This window comes from Symphodus melops (assembly GCF_947650265.1).
Source record: "Symphodus melops genome assembly, chromosome: 1".
Classification (NCBI taxonomy): Eukaryota; Metazoa; Chordata; class Actinopteri; order Labriformes; family Labridae; genus Symphodus; species Symphodus melops.
In genome coordinates this window covers 49,013,710-49,040,500 of record NC_136691.1, presented here as the reverse complement: position 1 = coordinate 49,040,500, position 26,791 = coordinate 49,013,710, and the positions used below count along the sequence as shown (strand labels likewise).

The 26,791-nt window shown below is 39.9% G+C and overlaps 2 protein-coding genes across 3 annotated transcripts in view; both read right to left on the bottom strand.

Annotated features, from left to right (window-relative positions):
- Positions 1–286: 286 nt before the first annotated feature.
- Positions 287–6,373, bottom strand: LOC306823478 (creatine kinase U-type, mitochondrial-like). Its single transcript, XM_079343037.1, has 10 exons — positions 6,212–6,373; positions 4,350–4,515; positions 3,761–3,959; positions 3,593–3,688; positions 2,857–3,078; positions 2,666–2,751; positions 1,933–2,056; positions 1,482–1,616; positions 1,264–1,389; positions 287–578 (listed from the first exon to the last, which is right to left on the bottom strand). Exons 2-10 carry the CDS (start codon positions 4,490–4,492, stop codon positions 462–464), a joined length of 1,248 nt encoding a protein of 415 aa, XP_079199163.1. The 5' UTR covers positions 4,493–4,515; positions 6,212–6,373; the 3' UTR covers positions 287–461.
- A 2,581-nt stretch (positions 6,374–8,954) lies between these two features.
- The window catches only part of rasgrf2b (Ras protein-specific guanine nucleotide-releasing factor 2b), a 41,200-nt gene continuing 23,363 nt past the window's right edge, over positions 8,955–26,791 (bottom strand). The window contains exons 11-29 of one of the 2 annotated variants that reach the window (XM_079346596.1): positions 26,058–26,218; positions 25,632–25,698; positions 25,158–25,294; positions 24,495–24,577; positions 23,839–24,087; positions 22,395–22,487; positions 20,028–20,521; positions 17,668–17,793; positions 16,436–16,525; positions 15,835–15,941; positions 14,161–14,273; positions 13,963–14,023; positions 13,673–13,776; positions 12,931–13,015; positions 12,621–12,818; positions 12,071–12,150; positions 11,834–11,951; positions 11,626–11,694; positions 8,955–11,117 (exon numbers count right to left, since the gene is read on the bottom strand). In XM_079346596.1, the coding sequence (XP_079202722.1) occupies positions 11,025–11,117; positions 11,626–11,694; positions 11,834–11,951; positions 12,071–12,150; positions 12,621–12,818; positions 12,931–13,015; positions 13,673–13,776; positions 13,963–14,023; positions 14,161–14,273; positions 15,835–15,941; positions 16,436–16,525; positions 17,668–17,793; positions 20,028–20,521; positions 22,395–22,487; positions 23,839–24,087; positions 24,495–24,577; positions 25,158–25,294; positions 25,632–25,698; positions 26,058–26,218 (2,528 nt within the window). In that variant the 3' untranslated portion in view covers positions 8,955–11,024. The remainder of the gene's footprint in view (positions 11,118–11,625; positions 11,695–11,833; positions 11,952–12,070; positions 12,151–12,620; positions 12,819–12,930; positions 13,016–13,672; positions 13,777–13,962; positions 14,024–14,160; positions 14,274–15,834; positions 15,942–16,435; positions 16,526–17,667; positions 17,794–20,027; positions 20,522–22,394; positions 22,488–23,838; positions 24,088–24,494; positions 24,578–25,157; positions 25,295–25,631; positions 25,699–26,057; positions 26,219–26,791) is intronic. The other variant, XM_079346597.1, reaches the window with a different exon arrangement.

Below are 26,791 nucleotides of genomic sequence, written 5' to 3'. Positions count from 1 at the left end.
CCTCTCCAGCATTCAGCCCAATTTTGCTTTAGTGCTTTAGTCTGCACTTAAACTTGAATCAGGTGACCCTCTGGTTCCTAATCCAAGTCCCTACAGACTGAGCTACTGCCGCCCTCTAATATACACTGCTATATTTTGCGATGTTGTCCCCAGACACTGCACCTGAGATAATTACATACTCTTTGACTTTCCACTACAGTTTACGTGCTTGATTCTTTTTTTAGGAATTTTGACATTTTATCGTTTTCAATCACAGAGGCTGTTAAATCAAATAAAATGTCAAACATTTGACAATTCATCAGTATGCTTTATTTTGTTTCGAATGTATCTACAATTTATTGATAGTGCATCTCAGTACAATGTTAAACTTGCTACAGTATGAAAAGCTTAAAAAGCTTAAAGGAAAGGTTAGTATAAAGGGGGGGTCTTGTTTATTCCAGGACTCCCAGCTGATTTGACGTTTACTTCCTGAACTGAGGGATGGGGGAGGGGATCTTGATGTCCTGCCCTCTTTCCAGCCTCTTCTCACATTCAATTAGGTAGTTTACGCCGTCAATCACCAACTGTACCAGCTCCACCTGTGGACAGGATAACTAGTGTTTAATGGTGTGAACATCTGCATGGCCAATACGTATGAGTAACATTTGATTTTATATCCATACAAACAACTTTACTGTGATAAAACTTACCACCATTATCTCGTATTTGGAAGACTTTTTTTTAAAAATTGCTTATGTTTCTTACATCAGTAAAATATTAGTAGAAGGGACCAAGTACCTCTAAACAAGCACTCTTATCTTTTGTGTGTTTTCCATCTACGATGATAAATCATGCCTGCCTCGTTCCTTCCCTCCCTCTACCATCTGCTGTCTTACTGCAACATTTGCAAGGCATACTCTAACAACACTGCTTCCTGAGTTTGGCCTTTCAGACAGGACTTTCTCTGCTTGGCTTCTTTTGGCAGACTCTCACCACAACAACACCACTAACCTTAAGCAACTTTCACCTTTAATAGCCTTTCATTAGTGGGGCTGCTGGAGGCCATCACAGCCTGAGAGGAAGTGCAGCATGAAAGGCTCAGTTGAGGGGAGAGAAGTCTTTTAACCTTAACTGGCACATCTCTCCCAGCCTGGATTACAGATTAAAGATCAGCAGGGGGGGCAGGTTTTGACAGCCCTGACCTGTTGAGATATCTTTTCTCTGTCTTTCTTTGCCCAATGCTCATTTCTACTTTTACTTCAGTCTTTGTTTTCAGTTTTTTACCTCTGACTTTCCAAGGCGGTCGAGGTTGGAGATGTCAAAAGTGTCTCCAGTAGCAGCCGTGTCGACACCTCCTGTGCCTCTCTTCTGTAGCCTCAGGTTATCCAGGATCTTCTTGAAGCGAGGGTCCTTTAACATAAACATCATACATATTCATCAGAACTGTAGGAAACATGTGTCACTTTGCTTTTGGTGAACTAGCTGTGTGTTTCCCACATTACCTTGCTGAGGAAGGGTAGGCGAATGTGCACACCAGCCCTAAGTCCAGTGCCAAGGTTAGAGGGGCAGGTGAGGACGTAGCCCAGGCGCTCATTCCACATGAACTCCCAACCTCTCTCCTGGATCAAATGCTCCACCTAAAAGAGAAGTCAATTTATATGAGTTCATAACAAGCATATAAGAGATAGGTGCAACAAACTGGCTATAAAAGTCTTTGAGGAATTTGCTAAAATGTTATTGAATAAGACTGTCTTCCCTGATCCAATTGTGTTAACTTCATTGTGCATTATACTTTTAGAGCTGAGTATTAATACAGACCTGAAGTCAATGATTTTTACAGACTTCACAATACTTCACCTTGCACTGAAGTAAACTGCATGAATGACATATCCCAATTCAGTGAATGAGTGAAGTTGACCATTGTGTTTCCAGCAGAAACAGAGACATGCTCACCTGTTTGAGACCTCTGCAGAACCTTTCAAACACTCTCTTCATGTTTCCTCCTTTCTCCATGGATATGATCCTGGTGTGATCCTCCTCATTGATCCAGATTAAGAAATTCTTCTCATTGTTGTGCCTGACACAAGTGAGATAAAGTAGCTATTAGCCTGAAGGAGCTACTAGGATTCTTCTGCAATACTGAAAGTTACTGTGCAAAATACATGCCACAAAAAAGTAATTTCAGTGTTTCTTTAAAGAAATGGAAATACACCTTTACGTTTCACGTTTTAATAATGTCACAGTAAATCAGCATCAGCTTATTATTTATCCAATTTCTTTTGGTCATAGTGGTCCAATTGTACAATCATTGGTCAACTGTAAAATATTGGTGCATAATATGCATATGCTGCCAAATAATTGTGTAAATCTCACAAATTGGTACATCCCATCAAATCAAACACAGCTTAATTGATAAACGAATGTGTAAAATGATGATGGTCAAAAGCAACAATTTGGCATGTTTTTTGTCTATAAGTCTCAGTAGACAAAAAAATCCAGTTGTTGCTGCATTGCACAACTCAACCTTTTGCAGTACGCAAACATGCACGCAATCCTCTGAGGCAAATCCCTCTCTACGAATACGATCTCCATTCATTCATTCATTCTTTCAAGTCCATCAATGGCAAAACTATGCAATAAATATAGATTTTACAAGTTCTTTAAGCTACAAATGTCTTAGCCTTACCAGATCCCACGAGCATCAGGCCAGTCTCTGGCCATCCCAGCAGACATAAGCAGAGGTGACACCGGTTTATCAAACAGGAAGTGCTCCTAATTGGCCAATAGAAGGACAGAGGAATCAGGCATGGACATCAGATGGCAAAGGTCATCAAATAAAGGTTACCTTGTTTTCAGTGTGTGTTATGGTGTTTTTACATCAATAAGCTGCTGCTGCTCTCTGTCAGACATCTCTCCCAGGCTGTAGTAGCGGCCAGACAGTTCTCCTTTCAGTCCAGACAAAGCAGTCACAACCACACGCTCCACCTCACGGCGCTCAGAGCGGGTGCATGCAGGCGGAAGACTCAGTCCACGGATACTGCGGCCAGTACGGACACGAGATGACAACACATAGCGCTCATCAAACATACCTGAGGTGACCTGAGGAGGAAAAAGGGTAAGGTCTCTGAATTATTTGTTTTCCCATGAAGGCAGTTTTCCTCTGAGATCACGCTGTTGGATCTGACAATTTGTGAGTATTTAAGCACTTTCTTTATTTTTATTAGCACATATAAAGCAGTGAATGTGACAATCTCGAGGTTGAACCACTTAACTGTTTACTGTTGACAGCAAACATTTGCATTTAGCACTGATTAGCATGCAACACCATTTGATGCATGTGGGAAAGTGTAAATGACTAGCAAAACAATCTCATTATCTTAAATTAGCCTGAATGCTAATGTTTGCTTACTTTAGCATTCAGCAATTGCATCCTCATAAATCAGCAACAAAATGTGTAGTTTTATCTTGAAATATGGCCTTTTCAGTTGCTGATCAATCCAGTAGCAGGAAAAGGGATACCCTGCAGTAAGCTTCCCCCCTTCAGTGTAACATTAGTCACAATTTGCCGCCCTGTGAATACAGTAAATGTGGAAGCAGAAAGAGGGAATGTTACCTTGGAAGCATCCAGGTCAGTGGTGTGCCTCATTGTACGGGGGTCATAGCCATTGTGTCTTTCTTTGATCACAGGGTCAAATAGCTCAGAAAACACCTATTAGGAAAAATGAAACACTCAGTCCTCCCAAATAAAACACAACAAATCACTGCTGTTATTGACTCCCACCTCGTAGCTCTCCTCGTCTCCAGCCACCATACCCACAGTCTTGATGAACGGGTGTCCTGGGTTGTCCACCCCGGTCTGGATGCATTGATCCAGGGTCCAGTCATTGGGGGTTGTTTTGTCCCTTAGCTGTGCATAAATTCTTGGGGTCAGGGCCGTTGCCATGCAGTTGTTGTGCTTTCTCAGGTCGGGGAAATCAGCACTGTAGAAAATTAGAAACTTGTTTAGTGTTTACCTGAGGCAGGCTTTAGGCCTGCTGTCAGTCAACTCAGCCTCATCCCTGATTATGCAAAATACATTACACATATCATTATTAACACTTAGCCGTGATATAAACAAAACAAATGAGTTGTAAAATAATATTTTCCTTGAATTATATATATATATATTTTTTTTTTTTCTCTCTCTCTATATATATATCAATCCAGTAGCAGGAAAAGGGAATATATCTATCTATCTATCTATCTATCTATCTATCTATCTATCTATCTATCTATCTATCTATCTATCTATCTATCTATCTATCTATCTATCTATCTATCTATATATATATATATATATATATATATATTCACAAATACACACACTTTACCTGGGTGGATAGAGCCTCTTCCTCTCAGCTGCAGCAGAGCTCTCACTGAGGAGGTATCCAGATGCCAGAGTGCTGGCTCCAATGCTGGCTAAAATCACTGCTGTGTTACGGCCAGAAATCATGCGGGTGAAAGAATTCGCCATGGTAAGGTGCTCTGGGTTTTCCCCTGGTCAGAGGGCAAGATGAATTTCAATTAATTTACCCAAAAAGTTCATTGACAACTTTTGGTTGGTGTTATTTGTGGTTTTGGGTTAAGTTTTTACTTTCTGAAAATTCTTTCTTTATTTAAATGCAATTTCGTCTCATGTAAAGAACTGAGTGTCTTTGTGGTTCCAACATGTAATATGTGGAATTATAAATATTATTTTTATTCTTTGCTTATTTGCATTTGTTTGTAAATAGCTGAGCTTCAGTGCTCACAGTTTGAATGTGTCCTGCACAGTGAAAATCTCCTTTTATTTTTTCAATGTGCTGACAAATCTTCGTATACCTGCTCAACCAAAAAGATGAATCACCTTACAGGCTATCAAATACCGAAGTCACAGATACACATGCAGTCTGTGATGAGATTAGAGACAGACAGAAGCCTTGTGCTTGGTCAAACTGGAAGAGTCACCAGATAACGGTGATCGGACAATTTGTGATTTGATACTAGAGTGGCTATATATAGGGCATGTCAACATACAATACCTGTCAGTTTGACAAAGACTGCACCAGATATCAGAACTGACCAACACACTAAACACAAAGGACCGTTCTTTTCTCAAATATCTCAAGATAAAATGCACCTAACGTATAAATATAGGCATTACAAGTAAACTGCAATATGAGGTAAAATCACAGCGATCTTCCATGATACTGCAGTATTTGGCAGGTTAGCCTGCATACCAATGCCAATAGTAGCTGTCCTGGATGATGGGTCATTCACACACACATAGAGTATTGATAGTGGCAGTTAATGAGATTAAGATGAGCTATCAGTTAAGGGTTGGCATCAACTGATACATGATCAGCTGAGCTTACACAACAAGCACACGAAGCAGAGAGAGAGGGAGAGATTAAGTAAATTAAGACAAACTACACTTAATATTTCTAAGTAATTGGTAATGTTAATGGCTTGTATTATATTTGTTATATTTGTATATTGTATATATTTAAATAAGCATTTAATTATTTTTCTGTCCTGCTTTGGATTGCTGATCTGGCATGCCAAAAACGTTCATTTGAATTGAATTGAGAGAGAGATTTAAGAGTGAGGCAGAGAGGGGTGCGTTTGTTTTTAACAGGATGGTAGGAGAAAAGAGTGGGAAAAAAGGAATGACATGGATTCGGAGAGATTAGCAGATTAAAAGAAGAGGGAAAGTAAGGAGGACAGGTGGCTTTACCTTTTCATCTGTCTTACACTGTCTAGACGCTGCATTTTTTGTCATGGATTTCCTCTCTTGATTTTCATAATGAAGGTCAGATTCATGATGCATGTTCAGTCTTAGGTGCGGGGAGAAGCTGCCAGAGCTTTGACAAAGGGTTAAGTTAAGTGGAGCTGTGCACAGGTGGCTTGTCCCTTTAATATCAAGCAGATTAAAAGGCCCTAATGAAAGAGGTTGCTGTGTTGGCTATACAGTGCGCTTTAAATCTTCACCCATGGAACAAGTACAAGAAACAAAAGCACAACAATATAATGATATGAGGTTCCAAAATACTCCTCTTTAACAAGGAGAGCCGTGTTCCTTATTGTTTTCAACTCATTCGATTCTAAAATACTGCTGTGACAGCTCGAGGACTTCTATTAGGGTGCGTGCCAACTTTAGGAGGAGGGAAAAGTAGTAGGAAGAGGAGCTGATGGGGGAGAATCCATCACTCACCTGAGGTTTGTGTGAAGAGAGCAGGCAGCAAAGGGCGTCTGAGTTCCTGAAGCTCTGTCCAGAGAGTGAGAGCAGACTGAGGAGAGAGACGGGATCAGAGAGGGAGAGAGAGAGAGAGAGATTGGGACATTAGCTAAGGATTACCTTCAACAGACAGAAAATCCTCTTTCTACTGTCAGTCAGCATGTCTGCCTGCCTCTTCACACATGCACCCAAGCACCTGAATGCTCACACATACACACTTACTTTAAACTTTACAATCCTGGATCCTGAAAATCAGAGGCCTTTGTAAAACTTGAATGTTGTACATTTGCTATCTCTTTTCTGTAATAAATTCAACTTCTCCTACTTACCCACATTCTCCAGCAACAGGTATCTGAGCAGACTTTTCTTCATAAAATGTTTAACAGAGTGAGTTTATGTTCTTCTAGTATTTACTCATTGATATCAGAATTAATAAAGAATTAGAAAACATTTTGATGTCCAATAAAACTAAACTTTGTCATGCAAATGGTGTTATTCTTCAAACAACAAAGGGTTCAGTGAGATCCTAAACTTGTAAAGCTGCTGTGAGGAACATTTTTGTTTTTGTCTACTGGTGTGTGGAAAATCTCTGATCTGTCCTGTTAATGCTGGCAATGACGTTTTCTCACATCTGCCCCACTGCAGCAGCTTCACACAATAAAACGTAGGTTATATAAAGAAGGGAATCTTCTTGCTGACGTTCTTGATGGCTTATATAGAGGCACCCCTATTTGTCTTAGTTTCATTAGCACCTGATAACTCCTCACAGAAGGTTTAAATGAAGTGAGCATTTACAAAACTCACGGGTTAAGTTGTTTCATCTGACACTCTGTTTAACTGACCTGATCAGTTAAAACACAAATAAAGAGTAATCCATGATACATGCTAACGCACCTATTAAACTAACTAATTAAATGGTGGGTTAGGCTCAATTTTCTGTCTACAGCAATGTTAGCATTGGATTTGTCCCGTTTTATTTCTAATTCTAAGTTTTAGTGTCAAGTTTTTTGGTTTTTTTTTCACTTGGCGTAACATCAACACTCAATGGCATATAACTTGTGAAAGAAAGCGCAATACTACATAAAACATGGCAGGTTTAGGCTTGTGCTTTAAGTTTAAAGAGACTTATTTTTTCATGAAATGCTTTATAATAATGAAACAATTAAAATGTCCTTGTTGTTTTGATTCCAAATAATCCATCCCTCCATTATCTATAACCTACTGCTTTGTCCCGTTTGGGGTCGCAGGGACTGAAGCAAACCCCAGCTGTCATTGGGCGAGAGGCAGGTACACCCTGGATATGTTAACCTCAGTCATTCACAGGGGTTAACATATAGAGACAATCAAATTCACAACAACAGGCAATTTAGAGTGACCAATTACCATAAGGGGCATGTATTTGGACTGTGGGAGGAAGCCAAGCATACACATGGAGAACATGCTAACTCCCCCGGGACGGAGGATTCGAAACAGGAGCATCCTCGTCCTCGCAGCAGCATTAACCAAATAATACACAAAAAATAGCCCATGAGTTGCTGTCTTACTTGATAAAGCTACAATCACACACTTGCAGTTTTTAGAATCATGGGCAAACTGTCATCTATCTGGCCCTCAGAAACACAAATGTTGTCTGATCCGCTAAAAGTCTCCTGCTGAGACAAATTTGAATAACATAGTCACTCAATTAGCACTTACAACTGTCATCAGACTTACAACTTGGCATATCTCTTCAGCAAAATTAGGAAATAAAAGCTCTGTCACTTTGCAGAACACTTGTTCAGCTTGTGTTAGATTCCTTGCAGACCATTTAGTATTTTCACTCCCTCTAAATTCAGCTTCTGAGTTTTCTCTACATGTAAATAAAAGATCCAACAGTTTTATCTCCAACTTACCCTCATCCTATTACATAACTAAATATACTAATTGTCTTCCATTCTTTACACTTTCTGCACATTTTCATGCTCTGATTGAAGATAGTAAAGACATTTTACTGAGGTAATGTGTAAGCAGGATCAAATTGTGTACAGGCCATTTGTAACCACAGGGTGGCAGGGTTTGCACAATGAGAGGCAGGTCAGACTTCATGGGAATTATTGTGGTCAAATCAGAACCTCAAGACAGATAGTAAAAAGAGACCTACAGGAATAATTGTTATCAGTTATTACACTTTGTTTGATTTGTGTGTGGCCCATTAAGTTAATAGGTTAAATTACTTTTTTTACACAGTCTAGACCTGAATTGACCATCCTGGTTCTCCTAACATTTCACAACATCTACAGAGCTGGTCCAGAGATCTAGCATAAAAGAAGAATGTAGGTCCTGATCTTGGCGAATCGTACTAAAGGTTTACACTGAGAAATTTCCACAAGATAAGCCCAAGATGTTTAGGAGTATTTCCTAGTTACAATTAAAAAGTGCATTATTGCAAAAATACTTTACTATTATAAACTAGACAGTGTCTTGCTGTATGATGTTGGCGTTTTCTTTCCGCTTACTAAGCCAAAGGTACAAAAACAATTCTTTTTTTTGTCCCCAAAGAGTTTTGCAGCCTTAGCTGTATACTGTAAATTAAATTTGCAGAATCACCAGAGATTGCTGGAGCGCTATAGTATGTTGAAAATTAAAATTGTGGTCTAAATCCAGGGCAGTATAGTTACCAGAGAAAGAAGAAGGAGAAGCGACTTAATATCATTGAAATGACCAAGAAAAAACAGACATATAAGGCATGTTGAATTTATTTCCCCTGCACCTACAAGTGAAAATTGCAAAGAAATACACAAAAATAATATTACACAGCACACATAGCATCTTGTGTTCCCAAAACCTGAATCAGACAATCAGAATTACAGACGCAGTGAAAAGGACAGGTTTTTCCAAAAGCCAAGCCTGAAAACCTTTCCTCTGATAAATATCGAACAAGGTTTTTGTTTCCTGTTTTCATTGAGGCCTGCATAAATTCCAACACTGCTACTGCATAACAACAGGCTGTTTTGCAGATGACATAGCCTAAAGATTACGCTTGATTGTGTGAGGTACACTAAGAGACACACTTGCCGGATCTGACGGACAAAATATTGTTTGTTTGCCTTAAAGCAGAGAGACAATATTCAAATAGAGCAGCAGAAGGAGAACGTACAGGGAGCGTCCAGTCAGACATGCACAACATGCAGCTGTTGTGTGCATGCAAGACAATAAAGTTCTTCATATCAGCAGTACGGAAAAGAAACTCAAATAATTCAAATGCTACATTTTTAAACCTCCAACAAACATTTTTTTAAGAATAAAGTTGAACAGATTTCTTGCAGTAACAAGAGCCTGGGATGCAAAATTAGAAAGAGACAAAACAATGAAATCAATACTCACAGCATAACAATTCAAAGTATTTCCTCATCAATCGTGATATGTGTGTAGTCACTATGTACAAAAATAACATGAAAACAGAATCTGATGAAATAAATAGCAGAAAGATCATACTGTCACTCAAGCAAAGCTACATCTCAGAGGGTGCAAAAAACTGTCCCAGCCTACATCCAGAGTTACACACTGGGACCCCACTATACACATCAGAATCTGACAAACCAGGAAAAGCCAAAAGAATTCAAAGTGTGCACAAACGCTGCCAAAGCTTTGGGTCAGTAGAGGTTATAACAATGATTCAACACTAGAGGGAGATATTTGCTGACAATACAACGCTGCACAGACTTTACTGTGTTAACACTAACATGCTACTATTTAGTCTACATGACCTTTTTTTTCTGGAAAAAATGAAGAAGGTGAATGAGTGACACGAGTGTCCAAATTTTGAAAGGGAATCCAATGATTTCTAAGAAGAATAAGACTATAAAACTCAGTCCATATGAGTTGGGGGAAAATTGACCTACACTAGTGGAAGGCACTGATCAAATTTAAAGACTTGTTTCATTCGTGCGGACATTTCAAAAATCAGCTTTTCTATCTCATTGGAAGTTTTTAGTAAAAAATAAAAAGTTAAATTTATTGTTTTACCAATGGAAAAATAAGCCGCTTCATCGTGTTATATCAAACTTTTCATTCGATTTGCCCCAAATGTGTTTCCTATTTGTGTTTTTCTACATTTTATTTGAAGGCGCAGTCATTTTGTTGTTCCCAGCCCACCGAGGATGCATAGTGGCTTAGAGAGACACCCTGGTTAGAGTGAAGCGTGCTAAGCTGAGGGGGTCAGAAGGGTCAGGTTGAAGGCCATTTCAACAGTTACATCCAAAGTTGAAATCATGCAAGTATTACCATCATGACAGAAAGCTTTTTTTGGGGCTCACGCTCCAGGATATGGCACGGACTAACACAGACAACAGATCACAGACAACAGCACAGAGACACCAGCTCAAACATCTCTCTGTCACACTATCTGTATATGCTACATCTCTGTTATACCAACTGTACTTCATCCGTTCAGCCTTTCCTGCACTATCAGGCTGTCTGTGGACATGTGCACCATACTTCTCCATCGGGGAATGGTGAACACACAGCGACACGCCATTTCCTGAAAACCCTCACAAAATTCTATCAAAAAATCTCATTCTTCTTGAAGACAATCAGTCAGACACCCTTAGAAAACTTTAGCCTGCCTCATGCTCCCTCATTCAGGCCATTGTTAAACTCTCTGTTTCATTCAACAATAAACTCTCACTTCAATCTTCCTAATTTCCATTTCAATGTCGCTCTGTAAACTGCCCCATTTGTGATTACGTGGGCATTTTGCCCTCAGGGGTCTGGGTTCAGCAGGCTCCCACTGGCCACTATCAGCTGTTACTCAGGCCGGAAGCCTGGGCTCGATCTTCAGAGATAGATCATAGAGAGTGTCTTCATCCATGATCAGAGTCTTATCCAGGAGGTACTGGGTCACCTGGATGGAAAACATGAAAGAGGAACAAAATACTGTAAGTTCAGCAATGTTTTGTGTTTGTGTTAAAAGAATAAATGAGATGTCTAAAAGTGCTTAGCAGCCACACAGTCGGTTAAAATGTCGACTTGAAAGATAATTATTTTGTGGCAGAAACAGAGGAGCAGCTATACAAGATACTGAAGCTCCTGCAGGGAAATGATTTGAACTCTCAGCAGACATACTGACATGGAGCTTTTGTGCCATTAAACTTTGTGTGTCTAGAAATTGTCTACACATTTGCTGCAAAGTTAATCGTCAGTAATTCTATTTCATATATTGAAATATATTTAGTTGTAATGTGCTGCCCCTCTGATTATCTGTTACCAAGTACTTTGCCATCGTGGTTTTTTTGTTGTTGTTTTTATTGCTGTATGAATAAAGTCTATACTTTGCTATATACTTTGTTATATTGTGCTTGTGCACTATGACACAATCTGATAAGAAGGACCAGCTTGTGTGAACCAAATACCTTGGCTTGATGCTCTATTCTGTACGGAGTCTGCTGAAATTGTCGGATCTCTCTGATGATGTGTGATATCTAAAGTAAAAGTAGAAAATCATTTATTCATCTGTTCATTTGGCAGATGCTTTTGTCTACATTTTGAAAAGAAAGAAAGAAAAAAAAAAAGCACAGTGAACATGAACAGGTGATTTGCAGCCACGTCGTGCATCCCTACCATCCTCATTTTAGAGAAGTTAACAAGACCCTCCTCAGTAAAATTAGGGGTTCCCTCCTCGATAAAGGCCAGGTCTGTTAGATACATTCCCAGGTATGGCACACATGGAGGGTTGCAGCTGCAGGAGGTAAAGGTGAAGGAGTAATGTGTCAGCAAATACAACAACTAGATCGATTCAATAAAACACTTGATTAATATCTCATTTGTAAAATGTATAATTACAAAGATATGTCTCACTTTTTTAAGGTTTCCCTCAGATTTTTAAACCTCCCCTCAGAGGACACTGTCTTCTGCAGTTTGTCCATCAGGGCTTTAGCCTAAACAAGATCACAAATGTACATTTTAAATCATTCTAAATGTCCACCATTAACCATATGTTACAAACAGCCGCATTGACTCAAGGTCCACAAAAGTTTGTATAAGAACGACAAAATCTAATTTGCTCCGGTTCAGAACTAGCAGCATGCCTCGAGAGAGAGAGAGACAGCCTGTCTGGTGATTGGATGATAATGGCTTTAATCGATTTAGTCTGCATCAGAATTAAGCTGAGCTCAGATCCTTAACATTATAGGTAAATGCTTGTCTGTATTTTCTATTTGTGAATCCTCTAATGACATTGATTCTACCAGGAGGATACAAATCTGTAGACAAGAACCTGCCTATCCTCAGTGTTTAGATTCACTTCATTATTTCTAACTGAAACATTAGTTATGCTTTTTGTAAGTAGATGTACGAGTTTGTTATACAGTGAGGTTGAATCATTATTACTCATATTTAATCATCAGACCTGTTTGCTGACTTTAGCCCAGGTCTTTTTCAGGCGGTAGATGGCGCTGCGGTTGAGTGCAGATGTAATCTCCAGAACACCGTTGTAGTTGTTGAGACAGCGGCAGATGTCAGCCACAGCGACCCACTTCTCTATGGAGCTAGCTCTTGAGCCTACATCTGTGTGGGTCATGATCTGTGATGCCACCAGGTTACTCATCTACAGAAGGAAAATAAAAGAAAATGCAGATTGTAGATGAACACTTACAGGGTTTATATATCTGTAGGTCCGAAAAAGGGAATTAAAAAAAAAAAAGCCTGAAAGAGCTTACATCATTGAAGTGTTGGCTGGTTTTCATGATGTAGGGCGTCCTCTCCGTCTTATCGACCTTCATCCAGCCCTGGCCGAGGAACTCTCTAGGATGCGGACGACAGATGTATGATTCAAACACACAGTAATAAATAAGATATACATTACATTAGCTGACTCAGATAAAGTATCACCTCTCAAGCAGGAGATTTCCTGAAGCAATTAAACAGAGTAAGAATCTGTTTTCACATAATGATAAAAATAAAATAAACCAGATGAGTATACAAAGAGGTGTTTATTTAGCTTTAGGATGTGTGATCATCTGGTCGACCAATATTTGTCAAATAATGAAAAACATTCAAACATCCTCCACTTATAAGATCCTCCATGTCGAGGGTATTAAACTCTATAGATGCTATCTACCTTTGAACCAGCCTCAGAGGAAACTGTTGTTAGTACTTTTGAAAAAGAAAATGACCCGTTAAAATCGATGAAAGAATGAATATATACTAAATGCAAAGAATATGAAATGAGATTACAGGTGGCACACACAATTTTATTAAAGCTGACCTGCAGTAGAAATCACATTATTATTAAAACTTGAATTGAAATGGAATTATGAGCAGTAGATAAGAAGAGACTGATAGGTGTCTGATCTCTGAAACTGTTTGAACTCGTCTCATAATGAGCTCTATCGATAAAGGTGTGTCAGTCTGTTTGTCCTGGCGCAGGTCTTGTGTTCAAAGTAGTATGAAAGGACTGACTCGTAAGGAATGCTCCTGAAGACGATGTGATCCAGCAGGGTGATCTGCTCGGCCAGCTCCATCGCAGAGAGAGACTCAAAACACTCGGCCTTCGGACAGTCAGCCTAAAAACAAAATGTAGAATGTAGAAATTTAACAATGAGGATTTAAACTGACTTTGTATAAGAGAAATGATTTATGACAGACATGTTGAAGTGTCAATTTTTGCTGTTCCCGTATTTCATCATGAAATCATTTCAATATGTTTGGAATTCCTCACTAAAGGATATCATGTGCTGCACTCTTCTCACCATCTGTAAGATGTCCTCTATCCTCAGCTGGGCATCATCCTGCTCGTCCTGAGAAAGGGCACTGATGAGGAGTACAATCAGATATAGCAGAACACAACATCATTAAAAAAGAGGAAGGCAGTTGCTTTCGTCATTAGCAACAAAGAAGGCAATCTGACGATTGATTTGGTGTGTTCGTGTGTTCATGTCTCAGTGTACCTTAATATGTTGGCAGTAGCTTTCCTCTCCTGAGGCAGGAGGTCCGGATCTCTGAGCACCTCCTCCAGGAGACAGATCACCGACATCTTCAGGTCCCCGTTCATCTCAAAGTCCTGGATACACACACAACACCAGTAAACTGGTTCAAAGAGCTGAACCAAATTCTAGTCTAAATTTACATTACAAGTATTTCTCACAGCATGAAACTTTATTTTGATAATAAATAATCTAAGATGACATCAATTGTTGCACTTATTCAATTAGTATTTAGTTCAGGTTCCTTTTTTCTGTGCCCGTAGATACATTTAGTTGCAGGGAGAGTCACTGGTACTTAAACAAAAAAATATATAAAGGATACAAACTTGGTATCCTATTTTACAGATGTATTTATATTTGACACATTATAATTGACGGTCCTGTTATATCATTTATAGTTAGTTAGTTACTTAGATGCTTTCTTGTCTCCCGTAGGAGAAATTCGCTTTCGCCGCAAGAGAAGTTACATGTAGCACAAAACAAGGAACACAGCACAACACAAACGTCTGTATAAATGTAACATAAACTTCCTAACAGCACAAAGTTCACATACATCACTTCATTTAAAATTCCTGCACACACTCCTTCTATTGCACATATACCCATATAACCATTCACCATAACAAATAATCATTATTTAATTCTATTGCACTGATTTGTATTACACTCCTATTATTGTATTGCACTTCCCTATACCATCGATTTTATTGCACAGTCCCTTTATGAAGCTCTCATTCACACACACACACACACACACACACACACACACACACACACTATCTTGCATTATTTAATAATTATTATTATTTAATAATAATGTAATAGAGGTAGGATTTAGCAGCTACATACAACTGTGCACATATTTGTCTAAGTCATGGCTCAGGTTTGCAGACTGCTATAAGATGAGACAGTATTGATAATATATTGAAATGTGTGTACTTTTGCTGTCAGAATGTTCATTAGGCCATATTTAAGTAGAGCATATTGCAAAGGTTGCTTTTCCTCCTCCCACAGCATGGAAGCAGTCACTGCCTGATCAAATAGGACACCAAAATTAATAAAAATCCAAATTAATTGGATGTAACATGTCTCTGTGAATTTGATCTGCAGCATTATCCTTTATCCTCTTCCTCCTTTTATTCTCTCACCCTAATCCAACTCTTGATCAAAGGTCAATTTTAACAAGCTCTTTGTGCTGTGGCCTCACAGAGTCAATGTGAGGGGGTTGTATATGTATGTGTGTGCTTTTGCCCCTCCGTTAATAAGGCAACTTTAGCTGGGCTTTCATCACAGCATTTAGAAATTGGTGAAACAGATCGATGCAGTGAGACCTATGAGCAGAGAGTCAGGCAATTACAGTGATCAATTCATTAGAGTAACACTGGCTGTTTAGCACAAGAGTTGGTGGGTGGGTGGGTGGGCTGAAGCGGGCTGAGCTGTTAGTCCATCTGACGGAGCAACAATATTCAGTGTGTGTCAGTGTGTGTAGAGCTGTTTACATGTTCAAGTAAGAGCAGTGGAGCAGAGGGAGATGCTTCAGACACCTGCTTTAATGAGACCACAGACGTGATCACCTTAGCAAAAAACTGGGACCACACACACACACACACACACACGCACTGGTGGGTGCAAACAGACCTGCGAGTGTTTGGAGACCCAGTGCCTCAGCACGTTGAGAACTCTGTTAGTTGCAGCGCGTCGGATGATGAAATCTTTATCACAAGTTCTTTCAGAGTTAGTAAACACTGAAGGAAACATTAAAGGGAAAAAGAAATCAGTGGAACGTGTTGAAAATATAACAGTGAACACAAAAGAGCAAGTTTGATTAGTGGCTGAAAGTCAAGTAACACTGTCACAAAGAAAGAAAACGCTGCATTAAAAGTCTTTTGAATTTGTTTAGAACTCAAAGTCTACCAGAAATCAATTTCTATTGATTTAGAAAAGCAGTTCACAAGTAAGGGACCTAAGATACAGCAGAATAAAATGTAATGATGCGTTTAAGTTGATACAACACATGATGAGCTTGAAAATTAAAATGATTAAAATTGTAACATATTCAACTTTATTCAACTAACTAGATTTATTCAGTTGAGTTTATTAAAATCCATGTTGAGTCATTAATATGTTCAATCGCTGGGAGTGTTTTTGTACTGTGAGTGTGTGTGTGTGTGTGTGTGTGTGTGTGTGTGTGTGTGTGTGTGTGTGTGTGTGTGCGTGTGTGCGTGTGTGCGTGTCTTACCTGGTGGTGAACCATGGCCTGCTGCAGCCGTGGCAATAGCAAAGGCTGAAGCAGGAGAGACTGAACAGCGCGAGTTTTCCCCGGACTGGACTGCAGACACAAGAATTACCATCATGACAACAATGCAGTCTTGATTTCTATAAATGGAGAGACCCCAAGGATATAATCATTTACTTTCATTTTACCCAAACACAATGCAACATGATTACAAGGGCCACAAATTCAAAGCAAACACACTTGAACAATTTTCCTGTCTCAATTTGAGTCGTCATTTGTTTTTTTTTCCCCTTTACAAAAAACATTCACTAAAGTATGTAGTTCAAGTATCTCGGGGTCTTGTTCATGAGTGGGGGGAAGATGGAGCGTGAAATCGACAGACGGATCGGTACGACGTCCACAGTAATGTGGTCGTTGTATCGGTCTGTCATGGTGAAGAAGGAGCAAAGCCGATATAGGCGAAGCTCTCAATTATACCGGTCGATCTTCGTTCCTACCCTCACCTATGGTCATGAGCTCTGGGTCATGACCGAAAGAACGAGATCGCGGATACAAGAGGCCGAAATGGGCTTCCTCCGTAGGGTGGCTATATAGATAGGGTGAGGAGCTCGGTCACCAGGGAGGAGCTCGGAGTAGAGCCGCTACTCCTTCACATCGAGAGGAGTCAGTTGAGGTGGTTTGAGCATCTGGTCCGGATGCCCCCTGGACGCCTCCCTAGGGAGGTGTTCCAGGCATGTCCCTCCGGGAGGAGGCCTCGGGGTAGACCCAGGACCCGCTGGTGAGACTATGTCTCTTGGCTGGGTTGGGAACGCCTCGGGGTCCCACCGGAAGAACTGGAGGAGGTGTCTGGGGTGAGGGAAGTCTGGGCGTCTCTGCTTAGACTGCTGCCCCCGCGACCCGGCCCCGGATAAGAGGCAGGAAATGGAATGGATGGATAAAGTATGTGATCCAAAATTTTTAATTCTTGCTGTTTTCAATTCTTGAATTCTTGAAAACAGCAGGTCGACATTATCAACAACAATTGAGCTGTAATGTCTAAGAAAAATATCTCTCATGAGATCTGAATGTTATGCAAGGCAGTCTATCTAACTAGGCCAGCATCAATGCACAATCCAAATAATTTAATAGTCACATACAGAGACACTCCCACAGAGACAGTCATGCCATGTCCACCGTGAAGACCTGTGGTTAGAGCATTAGTTCTGAGTCATAACCACACATACACGCACTCGTACCTCCAGGCTGTCTGTAGCGGAGGTGCCGAGGTGTAGAAGGGGAGCGACATGGAGACATGTCTCCTGCTTCACTGGTCTGAGGAGACTCTGGGATAATTTTCTCCAGTGACACAGACTCGAGCACAGCTAGGCAGTAGGAAGAGGAGAAGAACAAGAAAAACAGTGATGATGATGATGATGATGATGATGATGATGATGATGATGATGATGATGATGATGATAATGGTTATGGTCATGTTAGTGGCCATTACAGTTGCTGCAACACTGGAGTGGAAAGTTTACAGCTCTGAAGATCCCAAATGTATTTAGTGTGTATTTTTGTGCACCATAACACTGAAACACACATGTCATGAAAAGACCAATGGTACGAGATTTAAATATTAAGGATGAACATGCATTTCTGTTGAAAAACACGATGAGACAAATTAAAGGTAAATTAAATCTTGTTTGTCCAAAGAGCCTCCAGAGTGACATCTGTGGTCTCTGCATATTGTGGAGGGATAGAAAAAGTCTAAATAAATACTGATTTATTTTGTGTTTAAATGAGGGTTGTAGAAAGTAACATCAAACATATCAGTAAAAACATAAAGCAATTAAGGGGGCCTATGGTCTAGGGGTTAGGTCACCCCCATCGTACGGAGGCTACAGTCCTTCAAGCCGGCGTCCCAGGTTTAAGACGGACTTGCAGCTTCTTTCCTGTATAGCCTTCCCCACTCTCTTTTCTGTATGTCCTTAACCACAGCCTTGTTAATATGGCTCATCATCCAAAGTCCTCAATAAACTTCAGTAGGCTACATCCAAAACTCTGCCGCTTTTCTGCTCACACACTCCGGCCCTCGAGTCCACATTACCCCTGTCCTCGAGTACCCACACAGGCTGACCTAAAGGATTCAGTTCAAAGTACCTCTCCTTACTGCTTTTAATGTTTTGCAAGCACTACATAAATAAAACATGTATTAAACACCAATACAATACCTAAGACACACTTACAGGAGATAACATATATACTCCAGGGTTTGGAAACCTTTAGAAACCAGTATAATGTTTTATTAATAAAATGTGTTTTTTACTAGCATCAGCAATTAGTCATTAACAAAGAAAGGCCAAGAAAAATACACATGACAAAATAAGCAGATATAAAGGAAGATATGCAGACTCTGTATAGCATACCTGGATCCACAGCGACACATACATATAATGCGTGATTAAGAGATAAAGAAACAGAGACCCTTTGTGTGGAGGAGGTGAGAGTGTCGTTATGGTCCAAGTGCTAATGGCTCTTTATGTCCTAGTGAGGGGTTAGCAGCTGTCACACATGCACACGCTCTTGCACACATACACACGCCATTTGTATATGTGCGCACAAGCTAATTAGCGTCTTTCTTGTAACCTTTTCTCTCTGCGATGGCTCAGGTGCCCTGACACCAACTCTCTTCAGTCTGAGAAGCCCATTTAACTCCACTGTAAGAGATCTGAGCGTGTGCAGTGGGGAAGTCGGCTTCGCTGATTCAAGCACACAAACACAAGAAGATAATGATGCCCCGCCATGCTCCTGTTCTGCTCTTACAGGGAACACTTCACGCTGTGCTATTTGATGAGTGACCTCCAGCTCTTCGTGAGTAATTTAGTACTCCAATAAGACTCTATAGTTCGATATTAGTCTGAGGAAAGATATTATTGTTACCCTTGCACGACCAACTGCATACATGTCAATATATAAAGAGGTGTTACTGTTTGGTATTAGTTAGTGATGCAAAACATATCGACTAGATGGTGATAATGAGAGGAGGCACGAGGGAAACTGCCCAAAAACTTTCAAACAGAGATGTATTTAAACACTGATTTCATCCTGGAGTCATCATTTCTGAGTTCGATTGATTTTTCTTCAGATTGTTTTTTTTATTGCTGATTTTGTTAAGAGATTTAATATTTAGGAGTATTTAGAATCAGTTTTATTGGCCAGGTATTTTTAACACACAAGGAATTTAACTTCAGTAGACTGTGCTCTCAAATGCAGACATTAAATATTAACAGTTAACTAAAAAATATAAGCAAGCAATTAGAGACTGATAAGTACAAGACTAAATAAGAGTGCAGTGGTGAGTAGTGCAGAACGATGGTGAAGTGAACATGAAGTAGTGATCTTTTAAGTATTTACATAAAGAGTGTGCGTAGAACATCATTTAAATTACATAAGATATGTAGATTTACACTTAAAATGACACTTAAAAATGAAAAGAAGATTTAAACATTGAAGATGTTCAGATTTGTCTTTTCAAAGCCTGAAAAACACTGAAGATCAGCTTTTGCACCAAGACAAACAGACACATCTTAAAACCTGTTCTGATTAGATCACTTACTTCTGCGGATGCTCCGTCTCAGTTTGCCGCAGAAGGGGTCGACCTTTTGCACCTCCTCCCCTTCGGTTGTTGAGCAAGGACTCTGATCCGGCGACGAGGGAATGGGAGGAGCTTGTTCTTGTGGTGGCTTGGAATTGTTCGGTGGGGGAGAGGTAGAGGAGAGAGGAGGTGAAGGAGAGGAGGTGGTTGGAGTGGGAGTCTGAGGCGTGGGGGTTTGGGGGGTGTGGGCAGATGTTGGGCTACTGGCAGCAGACTGGGAAGTGCTATGATTTGTGCTGGAGTTTGACAGGGGACTGGTCAGGTCGAGCCCTCCAACCCTGCCAGTGATAGGGGAATGGAGGGAGAGCTTTCGTGTACGGACAGGGGAGGAAGTGCGGGAAGGAATGGACAGAGGAGGCGGAGAAGAGAACTTGCGGCAGAGACGAGGTGATTTGTCATTTATGTGCTCACCACCTCTGTTATTCTGATTGGTAGCAAAGAAAAGCTCCAGAGACCTGTGGGGGGAGACAAGCAATATGTTAGCGAAACAAGTGGATATCTTTCAAACACAAGAGAGAGTTGAGGGGAAATGAGAAAAGGATAAAGAAAAAATATGAAAGTGCAGTATCTCAAAAAAAAAAGAGTGTCTGTTTGTCTTATACAATGGGTTCAATGGAAATGAACCTTGTCACATAGTTTATTGTAAAAGAAGTTTAGGGTCAAAATAAAATGGCATGCTGCAGATTTAGAAGAAAACATTGACATGGCAGGGGTTTGAATTTTTTCAGCTAACACACAACCACAACCCAAAAGTATTCAGAGTTGCATTTTGGGCATTTACTGTAGTTAATGTAGTTATCCAGAATGACTAATATTGTGTGGGAGCACACAGTGCAGTCATAAAGTATTACAACACTGACACAGTTTTATAGCGCTGAGCTGGAGCATACTGGTCTGGGAATAAAACGAAGTCTTTGAGGTTATGGTGCTAACTCTCAGCTTCAGCGTTTCTACATCCACATTAGAGGAACCATGTAGGAAGTGTAGATGTTTGTTTCAAAGCAATATAAAATAGAGGAGTAAAGGCAACACAAATCTAAAGCTTCTTTATTAATTAATCTGTCTGGTCAAATGATGAAATGTGTACGCGCAGCATAAAAATGGGCCGTAACAAACACAGAGTCTTCACTTAACTATGCAGGCTTTGCATTATTCATTAGATTCAATTCAGTGGCCTTACTATTTTGGTCCGCTTCATTGCTGTAATCAGTGTCTGTTCTTTGCATCTTTTTATTGAGAAACTTAAAGATTAAACCTCTGTATGTTTCCTGGATTACTCCCACTGCATACTGGCAAAGTAAGCAGCTATCTCTTGAACACAAAGGAAAATGAAGCCGCTCAAAGTATCAATACATGAAAACAGAGCTAACAAGAGAGTCCTGATTGGACTAACATTTTTCTACCATAAAGGAATTGCTCAGTGTCTTTCTGATTGGCTGTGAGGCCACAGCTGTTTGCTTTAGGCTGAAAAACATATTCATAAGTTTGATTTATAAAGGGTGACCCTTAAAGAGTGGAGTAAAAAAATAGGTTTTAGCTTTCCAAATACCATGATTGTCTTGTCATGGTGTCCTTGCTTTGCTACTTTGGACTAAAACGTGGTTTAATGCTTGTGGGTGTTCCTTAAATATTTCAGGGAATTTGAATATAAAGTTACATAAAATCTCCTTCTCCTTCTAGAACCAACCTACAGTACATAGAAGAGAAAAAATATCTTCCTTTACAGAGTACACTGGCAACAATTAAAAGCTGAAGTAAATAGGCACAAAAAGTCTAAAAGCTTTTATCTATGAGAAATTTGGTGATCATTTCCATGACAACATGAAAACTGCGCAGATAGTCATGTGTATGAGAAGAGTAACCGTGCATCGACAAACAGAGCCAGAATCTATTCACGCACGCCTGTAAATCATCAGAACACAGGAGAACAAATTGCATCCCAGTCGAAAAGAGCAAACTGATGAGGAGAGAGGAAGGAAAGATACTTGAAAAGCAGAAAGGACGCTGATGAACTCTCAGGCAAGCAGAGGATAAAAAGAGGAGGCAAGCAGCAGAAGATGCTAAAGTATTCAAAAAGCACTGAAGAGGAATAACAGATATGGATTCATAAGACGAGAGTGAAAAAAAACCAGCTACATAAATCCAGCATCAATCTAAAACAATCAGTGAGTTCATTTATATAGAGAGATGTAAAACAAATAGAAAAAGTCCACATAAGGGGGGAGTTGTGCATCAGTGAATTGTCAAAACAAGACCAGAGGATAGGAAGAAACAGGCAGGAAAAGAAAGGATATAGTGAGAAGGAGGAGAGAGAGAAGAGTTGGTTACTTGGACTGGTCCATGGCTATCTTCTTAATCTTCAGACTGTAGTCAGGACACATGGATGAGATGGACAGACGGTCAAATGAGTGGTACTGTGCCCTGAGGTTGTGGGGGGAGAAGTGAAGAGACAGGAGATGGATGACACAGAAAAATGATTAAATGGAGGGGTGTTTCCTTTTAGATATGGAAATAAAAGCTGTGACAGAGACAGAGGATGATATGAGGGTTGATGATTGAGGCATGATAAATGAAATTCTTGAAAAAGGAAAGGTGTGTTTGATGATAAAAAACCAACCAGCAGCATGAGCAATCCCCCAGGTATTGTAAAATTGACCAAGACTCTGTGTTGTTATGTGTTTTAATGTGGCCGTGTGTGAGTGTCAATGTGTTAAAACAGGGACAGGCAAAGTCTCCAAAAGACAGGGGCAACTATTATAGGATAGGTCTATCAGATCTTTAGTTTGGGTATTTTTTCATAACTTATTCAAAGACTTTCAATTTCGAATCAATGTTGGCATCCTCCGAGTCATGAGCATCAAACATATAGGACCAATGTTCAGTATGTAGTTAAAACACCTTGTGTTATATCAGTATTAATGCTTAAACAATCATTTATTAAGTGGTTCAAACTTTGGATTGAGAGCCCTGGACTTAACTGACTGAAAATATCCCTTGGGAATCATGACTGTACATTTTTTCCCTGACTACCTACCCCACTACATGTTGAGATTTTTAGTTAGACACAAATAGATGGATAGATTTTAGTCTTACTTTAATACAGGAAGAGGAAGCAGAGACGTGTCCTCCATCTTTATCTATAGTAAATGGGAAAATTGATTTTTTTTTTTTAAGTAAGTCTAAGAAAGAGGACTTCACCAGAGCCCAACACTTCTCTTCTTTTATGCCACTGGTCTATGATGGCTCCTCTTTGTTCTCCTCCACTGAAAGCATCCTCAGGCCATGGCGAGCTGAGCTTTACATACAGACCAGACAGAGAAGAACGGTGCTAGTTTTCACCAATACCCCACATTACATGAGTGCATGAAAAAAATAGAGATTCAAACTCTCAATCAGTCAAACATTGCTTTCCTTACAGCAGAACCAAAACAAGGTTTTTGTTGAAGCATCTGTTCTGCTGCCTTCAAAACACGAACTGTGGTGTGTTCCAGCCAGAATGTATTCAACCTTGTGGACAGAAGTGGGTGCTGCGTGCCAAGTCCAAAACACTGACCTGCATACTGTAGGACTACCTCATGCACAGAATGAGGGGGAGGCTTATAAAACCCTCTCAGTAAACTCATTTCACACAAATACACATCCTTACAGTTTTCATACACTCATACAAACTGAAATCCAGACAGATACATGAAAAAAAATTATGTAAATATGTCTGCACCTCCTCCTATTTTGTGTTTGTGAATGCATATTTAAGTCTTTGTAGTGTGATGACCTGATGGGTATTGATGAGAAGGGCTTCTTGTAGATGTCGGCCAGTTTGTCCATGACGACTGTTGCCGTGGTGAAGATCCTGTATGTGTGCAGAAAGGTGTTGAGGAAGTCAATGGAGAGGAAGCGCAGATCTGTCAGCCTCTCCAGCAGCCTCTCCACGCTGGCGTATCTGATCTGGGGGACCTTGCAGGAGTTGAGCGTCTTGCTGAAGCAAATGTCAACATCATCTTTATGGAGACGGACATCGGATCTGATGGATACACAAGTACACCCATACACACGCGCGCACACACACACACACACACATAACCAAGCATGGGTGACTGTTGGACTGCTAAGAAAGGAAATTATTATGAAAATAGCTCAGCAAAAATACACACAAAGTAAGAGAGACATGAAAACATAAATCAATAAAATCCAAAGAAGAAAGCTCAAAATAAGAGTGTATACCAAAGAACAATATCGAGCACATTTCAGCAACAGCACAAATAATAATACAAAAAAGCAAAATACGTAACATCCAGCCTATATTTACCATTCATCAGCACAACTGTAACATTTTCACCCAAGTATATTGTATGCTACTTTATAATTCTGTGTTTTGCAAAATGATATGAAGAGATGGGTTTTTCTCTTCACGTACACAAACACACTTACTTGATTATATGAGGCACAGTGACTTTAGAGTTCTCCTCAAACACACTGGTCATCAAGCCATTACAGCGGATGTTATCGATACACTACAGAGGTACAGAGACAAGAATAGATCAGAGAACAAGACAGTTTTAACAGTATGAAAGATTTTAAAAACAGAATCAAGGATGATTTACCGGTCAAAGCACATGCATGTTTTTGTTTTTGTTTTTGAATTCTTTAATTTGAAACCTTGATATGCTGCTATCTTGGCCAAGGCCCCTTGTGTACAAGTGGTGTTATATCTCAAGAAAGATAAAAGTGTTTTACAAAAATTAAGGATTTCTGATCCACATCAACATAGCAACAACAAAAAACATTTCAATCAAAGTACCCAAAACTAATTCAAAACAGTTTATTAAGCATTTATTTGTTTATCTGGGCTCTTTAATCATCAAACTTTTGTTTTGTATTCTTAAATCCTTGTTGACAGTCAGTGTTTGTTGTTGTCTGATAAAAATGGATCCAGTGTGGCATGCTTGTAATATACAACTGTGTTTGTGAAGTTCTAAGGCACGCCTCCTGGGAACTGCACCCGTGTCTGTGTTTACTTATCACTAAGCCTTCTCAATGCCCAAAGGAGACTGTGTTGTTGTTGAGTGTGTGTTGTGTGACTTTGAGTATTACCTGGCTAATATCACTGGTCCACGCTGCCTTCTCCTGCCGCGACGGAGCCAGTAACACCACTGTGAACGAAGGCGAGTCTGACGGCTCCACCACCAGCTTGAAGTCCAGCTGGCCAAAAACCTGACCGCCTGCTTTAGCTGTGTGAGGTTTTTTACATGATAGCGATAGTAAGAAAACATGCTTGTGCCAAGACGCAACAACCATACACACACGGACACATGCACTCCACACACGGTGTGTGTGTGTGTGTGTGTGTGTGTGTTCAAAAATATAATGGACCTGTAATGTCAAAAGATCAAATCTCGACATTTAAAGGGTTGAGCATCTGATATTTAAAGGAAAGCGATTTCTGGACACACATAATCTGAAACCTAATTAACCTGTGAGTGTGCTGAAGGGCTTTAATGAGCCAATGAGAGCTTTCCCAGTGACGGCAAAAGTGGAAGCACTGATTCATAGATGAAGTAAACTTACTCTCCTCGTCACTGGCATCGGGTTCCTCAATAAGCGTGCAGTCAATCAGGGACAAAACTCCGCCTTGCTGCAGGAATTAAAAAGAAATAAAAAACAGTGTTAAAAAATGCAAAAATTATTAAAATACATTTTATGTACAATATCTACTCAGATGACACACAGTAGACTAAGGTTCCACCGAAGAGCCATTCATTAAAACACGCTCCCCTTCTCTTTACAGTGCTCATACATCGAGTAGTGGTTAAATATGGAGTCACTATGTACTGGGAGCACCATTTTATATCTAGATCTGTATTTCTGAGCCTCTGCCCCAATTTTTACATTTTAACAAATCGGCTGGTCTGAATTGAACGAGCCAGTCAAAGTAACTCTGTACAAAGAGGCATCATTTGTTTTTCTGAAGTGACTTGTGTCGGATGTTTTCACCTTGAGGAGGTGCAGTTTTCCACCAGAGCTGCGTGTACAGACGAGGAAATGTTTGGTGAAGAGGAAGCACTGTCTTTCCCCTTCCTTCTTCAGAGAGAGAGAGCCGAGGCGGACCTTACTCAGTTTCCCTCTCTCCACTGACGGCAGCTGGATCAGAGAGCCTGCATGAGGGGCAGGATGGGACCAGGATTAGCCTCAATTATGGGAAACTGACACTAAGCTGGGAGATTACAAAGTTTCTGTACTTAAACAAACGTAAATGTTTGAAAGGTAAATATCTACACTATAGACCACTCAGATAGGTCAATTGAGTTCTGAATTTATTTAGATATTAGTTCAATGTCCTGCTCTTAAGCAAATGAGCATCACACTTTGCTCTGAGCTTTTAAAGGACTGTCTCACCTACCAATCTTTATTTTTACCGATTGCTGACGATATATAGTATTAAGGCAGTAGATTATAGATTAGGGTAATCAAGAATGACTGTGTTTTGTTACAGTAGGCAAACTGTTGTTTCTGTTACCAAGACATCATGCTTAGTCATTTTCTATTGTTGTAAAGCCCTTTGTGATCTTTATTTGTGAAAGGTGCTTTATAAATAAACGTTACTTACTTACTTACTTATCTTGAGAATGCAAACTTGTTAATTACATCCATTTGTCAAACAGCTGACAGTAAAAGTGCATTAGAAGGCCACAGGAACAAAAACATATATCCTACTTAAACAAACAACA